The sequence below is a fragment of the Parambassis ranga genome, chromosome 20, assembly GCF_900634625.1.
Source record: "Parambassis ranga chromosome 20, fParRan2.1, whole genome shotgun sequence".
NCBI lineage: Eukaryota > Metazoa > Chordata > Actinopteri > Ambassidae > Parambassis > Parambassis ranga.
The window spans coordinates 16,064,554-16,073,139 of record NC_041040.1 but is presented as its reverse complement, the minus strand read 5'-3'; the positions used below and the strand labels follow the sequence as shown (position 1 = coordinate 16,073,139).

Genomic DNA, 8,586 nt, shown 5'->3' with positions numbered 1-8,586 from the left:
CACCACTGGGCATTAAGTCTCACAACAATCAGTGTAGCATCTCCCTCAGTCTGCACTCCTGATGAATGTAAGTCTGTAGTCTCCTTTTAGCTTTGAACTTGTGTCCAGGTACCATAAAGTGGGCTTTTATCAGAGCTACTGCTGGAAATGAGGTTGATGAGGGTGAAATCTATCATCGGGACTCTAACACTACAAATGCAATGGTTAATGTAGACAATACAAACTGAAGAAGGCTTGAAGGCAAAGTTCTAAACACACACACACGTCACTCGTCTTTGTCTTTCCTGTTGTGTTTCTCTCTCGCTCTCTCTCTGATGTCTCTCATTTGATCTACAGTGTCAGACATCTGGAGCAACGCTTTGCTTGAAACACCTGTTTTCAATTCAGCCAACTGACAGAAACATTTGATTATTTCTCTCTCTCTCTCTCTCTCTCTTTGTCTCTCACTGACTCACAGGATATTTGTAATGTTGAAGCCAAAGATCAGCTCTGCAACAGGTAATAGATGGAGGAATCGTTTGAACTTGATTAAGAACAATATGGAGGAATATTTCCCAAGTTATTATGTCTGCAGTTTTGGCACTTTGGCTGCTGAATGAGGTTGATTTTAAATAGCTTCAGTGTGTCTGAGATTAAAGTGAATGTTAAACTTTTGCCCTTCACTTTATAATAGGAAACACCGGTCTTCAATTTGACATGTTTTCATGATAGGTAGTATGGAATCAGGTCACATAGTGCCTGTTATGCTAAGCTAAACATTCATATGTGCTTTAATATCATCAGCTGTGGATGAAACTGGCAAAATAAACGTGTATTTTATTTGGTGTTGAACAGGAACAGCACCCGAAAATATCACAGCGCACACTGAAGTGAGAATAAAGCTGAAGAATTTCCGAGCTAGCAGTGCTGCCAACTTCTCTGAAACACTTAATTATGCCTAATTGTTCAGAGGACAGAACACACACAGAGGCAATTAGAAGGGATATGCATGGACGGCTCTTCACAGGGACACAGCGTTTAGGCCAAACAATAACAAAGTATGCACAAATACACAACTATATGTGCAAATAAATGTATGATAACTGCTGCTACCACTGCATGAATATTAACACTGTCTACTCAATGCTACTTTACATATTTTTAGCATTGTATTCTATGTTGAAATATAAAAGCCCTGTTTTATAAAATAAATATCAAAAACATCACGTCAAAATCCATGTATTAGACTGCCATTAGTGTTTTCATAGAGAACATCATCTGAACTTTAAGGCTGAACTTTGACATTTGGTTAAACGGGACAGCACTCATATCATAGTTAGCATGAAGCTAACACACGGCTACGTGTTATAGTGTTAGCTTCATGCTAACTATAGATGGACTATACATAATGCTAATGTACTGGCTGGTTGTACTCTTCTCTGTGTGATGCATTGTGGGATACATGCATTTGGGCAGCTTTACAAAATGGCTAAAAAAAGGGAGTAGGGGTGATTTGAGACTCAGCCAATGACAAAATGAGAAGTGGGCATGAAATAAAATGCTGCATGTACTCCCAAAGGTGCTACTACCTGATCTGAGAGACCTTTTTTGGGGGTGAAATATTTATAACTTAATTTAGATCTTGGTCTCTGCAGAGGGGAAAAAACACACTGACTTCTGAAAGTTCCAAGTTCAAAGGCAAGGTTCCTGTGATGGAAATGTCTCTTTAGGTTGAAAAAGCAGGACATTGTACTGTGTTGAGCTGTAAACAGCTGTTTCTCAGTAGCAGTCATGGTTTTAAGCCTGGATACAAAATGTTGGTGGGTTTGTAGATGACTATACAAAGACTCACATTCACCATCAGATGCCATTTACATTAGGAATAATAAACATGCAGGGAGACACCAGTCTTCTGTGCATGTAATGGCGTCTGCATCCACAGCGTGTATGATCCTGCTGTGTGTTTCCCAAATTGTCAAAGTGCTGCTTTAAAGGACTGATGACACGACACATGTCTGTTACTTCTAGTATGCATATTAAATACTTAAAGGAACGGAAGTCTACAGTATGTATTAAATGACTCGTACACATATGCAAAATAGGCATGCCGATGTGTGCATACATACATACGCCTATACAAACTGTACATGAGCACCACCGCACACACACACTCACACAGACGCACTCTCACACACGTCAGATGAAGAATTGGTCGCTGCTCAACCAGCCGAAGTACTTCAAGCAAAAGTAGTACTTAAGAAATTTCACAAGAAAAGTCTAAACAGGTAAATATACATTAAAATACACTTAAACCATAATGTGACAGACTATGTGACAGAGTGTTCTTTTGGTACGTTTTGAATCTGCTCTGCAATTCAATCATGTGCAAAACTGTGTTTTTTAGTTTATAAAATGCACTGATGTCACAGTTCCATCACACCGCAACCCAGAGGATTGAAATGTTAGTGCCGCCCTCGTGCGTTATCTGGTTAACCCGTCCTCGGATGCAGTCCAGAGTGACGTACAGAGCTGTACCATTCTGGACCTGAAACGAAGCTCTCAGTCCGATACTGGCCCACTCGCTATTCTCAGGCATAGATCCAGACACCTGCTGAGCCACAGGACCCGCCTGCTTGCCCTGACCCCCGACCCGCTGCACACTGAGTTTAACTATGTTACAGGAGTGGATCAGCTTCAGGTTGAGGGCTATGTTCGCCGTCCCCTTCTCGTGGAATATAAAGTTCTTTCGGTTGCCTGGTTCGCCTGGGCGGGCCAGGTGAACCTGCGGCGTGTCAGGGCTGATCTGCTGGAATAGCAGAGGTTTATTTCTGACTGCTCCGAAGGGAAGACCGGTCCTGGACACAGTCGCAGATAAAGCTGAGGACACAGCTGATGGAATCCAGATGAGGCTCAACATGCTGATGCCAGTGTTGTCTCCAAAGTAGCGGATGTTGCACTGAGATGGGGAAGTGATCTCGAAGCTGAGCGTGTCTCCACTGTCCACGCTCACAGCACCGGACAGTGTGATGGAAGTGTCTCTGTAGTTCACACCGGTCTTGAAAGCCTGCATCACCTCCTGCCCGCTCCCATTCCGGTTGACATATGAAATCAAGGAGAAACCCTCACGGACGCAGGTGTGACCCATGGAGTAGAGTGCCTGCTGGAGCACGAACTTCACCACTCCGCTTTCTGTGAAGCGCACCCCACGGTTGTCGTGAGTCAGGCTGATCATGTAGGGGTCAGACACCGAGGTTATGCGGAAAGTTGGGCGGTAGTTAGTCTGATAGTGCGCCAGCAAGGACATCTGAGCCGTCATAGCTACAGCACCGGTATCATGAGACAACCAGAGGAGACTCAGAGAGGGAGCAGAGGTATCATAGGGGTGAAGATCCTTGCTCTGATTGCAGTGCTGGTTTGGACTCTTCAGCAGCAGCGTGAAGGTGTGGTTAGGCTCCACCTCCACACCACTACTGACGCTGACCCCCTGGAAGTATTTCCCATCTGGCTGTTCAATGCGAACCCCACTCAGGTCCTGCTGACCCTCCTCCTCCTGGCTCCCGTTGAGCCTCATTCCCACCTGGAGAAAGTTCCTGCAGCTGTGCTTTATTGCAAAATTATGATCCAACCACACCAGGCCGTGCTGCAGGAAGGTCACCTGCCCCGCCTCGTTCCACAGCAGACTGCTGCTCTCCTTGCCTCGTACATTAAGCTGCAGCCCAGGGAAGATGTGGGCGCTGGATGTCCTGGCGAGCGGAACCGCCACGTTCGCCGACCAAGACTGGGAGAGGCGGCTCTCTGAAAGTTGACCGCAGACCGTGTCGCTGACCGCCATGCAGGGAACAGTGACGGGCTCTCCATCACAGTCGGAGCAGGCCTGGCACTCCTGAAGCTCCTGGTTGTAGAAGTAGTCGTGACCGCACAAGCCCATCATGGCTTCTCTCTCAGAAAGTCCCAGACACCTGAATCCCCCTACACAACAGCAGACAGAGATATATAATACACTTCTGTCTGTATTGGTTGGATAATGTCTCCAAAAATAAAAACGGTTTCCTCACCTGGTGTATTCAGGCACTTCACCCGCTCTCCACAAGCATTTGGTAACTCCAGACATTCATCTCTGTCCTGTAGAACACACACACGACAGATGTGAGTTTCACCTTTTTATCCCAGACAGAGAAAGGCTGTCAGCACAGTACCTGGCACATTCTGTCTGCGGTCGGGGAGCACTGTGAGATCAAGAAGAAGCCCGGCGGACACATGGTGCACTTCTCACACTGAGGCGGATCCTTCTGAAAGTCGCAGTACTCCTCTGACCTGCAGGCCGACGGGCATCCCAGCAGCGGCCGAGGAAAGTGAGCCTCCCCGGCAACGTCCATCACCTTTGAGTCTACGTCCATTTTGTGGACGGCGTAGGATTTCTGCAGATGGCTGCGGGCCTGGCTCTGCAGGCCAGCCAGGTGGCTCTCGAAGTAGCTCTGCAGCTCGCCCTGCAGGCCCTGGAAGGACACCTGTTTGATGGTGTCCGACAGGAGTCCATACTGGGCCTTCACCACGTCCATTTGCTCGTACATCCGCCGCTGCTGCTCCAGGATCCCGCGCTGCTGTGAGAGCAGCGCCTCCTGTTGGTCGGCGAGCTTCTGCTGCAGGTCGTGGATGAGGATCTGCTGACCTCTCAGGGCTTCCACAAGCTTCTCCTGCCCTTTGGCCAGCTGGAGGTGCAGGATGAGGGCATCTTCAGAGGGAACTTCATTTTCCCCTGAGATGAAATCAAAGTAGATAAACTGATTAAATAAGATTAAAACAGAAGAACAGTTTCAAGTGTGAACACTCAGTGACCCCGAGGGCTCAGTGCAGCCAAAGGCAAGTGTACTGAAAGTTTCCTATATGGAGCCACATCAAAGCACTCTACATTTTCTGGACAATTGACTCTGAGACATTTTTCCGGTCCAGCTACTCCTGTTGCTCTGCAGGTATCTTTTTTTTTTTTTGGACTGAAGGTCAACAAAGTCAACCCTGCCTTCAGAAAACATCCACTCACTGGTGGGAAAAGACACAGAAAGTCAACAAAGGCGTTCATTTATACTCAGGCTGCTCTCACTCATGGCAACAATAAAATGCGCGCACTGTGTTTAATTAGACAACAATCCAAAGACACGGGGTTAAATGATGATGAAGATAACAGACCTGGCTTGATGTCACATGTGAGCTGGACACTCAGAGGCGCGCCGCCAAGTTCCGACGACGGATATCCAAACTCCGGAAAATCTCCCAGAAACTGCGCGGCTCTGTCGGACAGATGGACAGGAGGAAGCTGGCTGGAGGAGGAGGAGACGCTCTCCTCTGAAACGGCCAGACAGCCCTCTCCTACGCACGACCTCGCCCGAGTTTTTGGCCGTAACCTCAGCGGCAGTCTGCACTCAATCCCTCTACAGTCTCGGGTGTCGTTGGTGGGCTGAAATGGTTTCACACGCGCGGCGCAGTCCGCGTCGGCGCATCCTGCGGGTAAAACTTCAGGCGCCCTGGTGCGTGCGCTGCCGCGGACGGCCGGATAAGCTTCCGATGATGCCGCTCTTGGAGAGCCCGGATACGCGTTGTGTTGACCGGCTACTATCTGAACCGCTTTCCCTTGCGCTGCTGGGTTGAACTGCCTCGGCGGTCTGGACGATCTGCTCCCCGGACAGTGCGCTCCGGTGCACGGTCTTGGATCTCCAGTCTCCGCGCCATAGCAGTGCGTCCCGCGGCAGATCTCCGGCACAGCCTGCGCGGGGTTGTGCAGGGACACGCAGGAGAGCAGCAGCAGCAGCACTGATGTCAGTGGAACCATCCTGCCTCTAGTGTGTCTGCAAACCAAATAATCCAACATGAAAAAAAGTCTCCTCTCTGATAACTGTCAGAGGTGATGGCAGGACTGTACCTTCCGGTCCCGGGCTCGGTCAGACTGCCTGTGAGGACGCGCTGCTGCTGCTGCTGGCTCTCTCCATGCCTGACCCACTCCACTCTGATGGATCCTGCGCTACAATCAGTCAGTATGTGGCATTCCTGAGACTTAATTAGCATCAGGTTTCCCTGGCCACAAATTAACCCTTCACCCTCCCTGCTCTCCTTGCCCTGTGAGGTGAAAGATGATTAACAACCATTTCTGTGGAAAAAACATTTAAATATCCCTCACTCTTTTTATGTTTATGGAAAAATATTATCCTCCAGAGCATTTTGAGATGTTTTAACCCTTGACTGTCACTTTTCATTGTGCTTCCTGTTGACTCTTGCGCGACCCTGCAGGCTGTCCACTGCACAGAGAGAGGCTGTACCTTTTTTTTGTTAAACACATCCTGAATGTTGAGACAGCTGCTGGTCCTCAGCCTGCAGCGTCCTTCGTGTTATACCGGCCTTGTCAACACAGAGTGCCCCCCCTCCACCCTTTTTATAGACAGAGCCAGCGGAGGTCAAACTTTTGTTGAACAGAATGGCAGAAGTCAGGAATGTGAAACTCACAGCTGTTTTTTTTTTAGCTTTCTACTAAACTCTCAGATTTAGTGCTGCTGCACAACCACACATCCAGTTAGAGATTATGTGAGGCTGCTCTCATTGTAATTATCAGATTATTTCAGGGTCAGGAACTCAAAGAAATGCAACAACCACAATGACAGCATAACAAGTCCACCTTTTAGACTTTTATTTTGATATGTTCTGTGATGGTAGTACTGTACTCAAGCACAACCCGACACTAACCTGACACCTTTTTAAAAAATGTTTATAACATACTCACTCCCAGTAGTAATCTAGCTAAGGCTTGCCTGCTCACACAGATGAATTGCTATACCTACTATATTAAGTGGCATCTAACATATACATACAGTATAGACCCCGTTCACACTGGGGAAATCAATCCGGCTAGAGCGGGATTCGGGCTGTTTCTGGATAGTTTTTTTCTGAGTCTGACATGAATCAAGATATTGATTGATAGCTAGATTGATAGATTGATTAATGTATTTCAATCCACCTCTCGGAGGTGGATCTAGCCAATTTGGCTTAAATCTGGCTCTGGTCTAAACGCAAATCCCGCTAGCGACGTCATACTTCCGGGTTCACAGGGACAGTGTCTGGGTCGTGGGTCGCTTTGCCCCGAGTTCATCCGCGGCCTGAACGGACTCTGTATATTACATGGCGCCATTTGGAGGACAACAAACAAGCCGGGTAAAGCTGGATTGAGATTTGAAAATATCCATCTTAAATCCGGATTCAATCTTACTCTGGCTGGATTGACTTTCTCCAGTGTGAACGGGGTCTTAGAGTGTGGACCATCAGCTAGTCTAATTTAGCCAACCTTTCTTACACAACACATATGGATTGTGATCATACTTGTGAGCAACAAGCAACACATTTGTTATAAGTTAACTACCGGTAATCACAGAAGAAGTTTAACTTAAGTCAAACGTCCTTTTCCTGTTATGCTGCTGAGCAGTGCAGGGGTCCTGATCAGAAACCTCAGACAGTATGGACACATTAAACTAACCCATGCTTATTTTCCATGGTGTAAACCTGTGGGTTGGGATATTGCACCACTAACTGCAGCATGAAGTGCCACCACAGCACCACCCACTGAGTTCAATAGGCGTGTTGAGTACAGCAGAGTACACACAGAGGGCACCACAGCACTCCTGCATGCATCACTCTTCACATCATCCCCAGTCTGACAGGCTGTCCTCTGCAGTTCTACGGTTTTTGCAAAGCGACCCACTGGTTTTGTCATTATCAGCCCATTTTCTTGAGAAAGGTGTGCGCGAGCTTTCAGGCACACCTCCTGATGGCTGCAAACACAGGTCTCACACCTCAACATCTGGGGCTGAACAGACCCCGCTTTGTCAGGCTGTTCTTTTTTACCAAAGGTTTGACAATGCAGCTCCTTTTTTATATGATTAAACACACTTCCTGCTGTGATCTATGAGCTGCAAGACTGACATACTGGCAAAATCTACTCAGCTGGACCAGCACTGCAGTGTGTGTGAAGACACAACAAAGCAGGAGAAGTCACCTGGCTTTCTGTGAACTCTATAGCTGTTAGTCAGTGTATTTATTTGAGAAATGTTTAGAAGACGCTTTGAGTTAGGTGGTGGAAGGGGAGGGGGGGTTGACTTTTGGTTTCCATGTGTTTGTGAGAGAGAAGAGGGGGGAAATGAGGGTGGTTGGGACGCCCGCACTGTACCCAGAGTGTTTGTTTAATACATCACAAACCCATGAAAAGCTCTTGGAAGCATTCAAGGTTATTCAGCCCCAGACCGTGCGTGTGTGTGTATGTGTGAGGAAATAAAGGCTGTTACAGGTATGCAGTACAAGTGAAGGATCACGGGTGTGCAGCTGATGCAGAGGGTGTAGAGACACACACATGTGCAGTCCTCCATCATCACATGGGTGATGACACTTCACATACAACACTTTACAGCATCGGGTGTTCTACATATTTCCGACATCGCCTCCTTGTGGCGAGAAGTAGCTACAACATGTTGACGCCTCCAAAGCTCAGCGTATCACCGTATATCAGACCCCAAGCTGAGCTACTCGTGTTAGAAGGTACATGAGAGGATTGTGTGTGAAACTGAGCTACCCATG

At 47.6% G+C, this 8,586-nt stretch overlaps 1 protein-coding gene across 1 annotated transcript; it reads right to left on the bottom strand.

Annotated features, from left to right (window-relative positions):
• Nucleotides 1-995: 995 nt before the first annotated feature.
• On the bottom strand, nt 996-5,963 carry nell3 (NELL (neural EGFL like) family member 3). The gene is made up of 4 exons (XM_028432800.1): nt 5,164-5,963; nt 4,176-4,735; nt 4,035-4,101; nt 996-3,948 (listed from the first exon to the last, which is right to left on the bottom strand). The coding sequence occupies exons 1-4, from the start codon at nt 5,840-5,842 to the stop codon at nt 2,414-2,416; spliced, it is 2,841 nt and encodes a 946-aa protein (XP_028288601.1). The 5' UTR covers nt 5,843-5,963; the 3' UTR covers nt 996-2,413.
• Between the last annotated feature and the right edge of the window lie 2,623 nt (nt 5,964-8,586).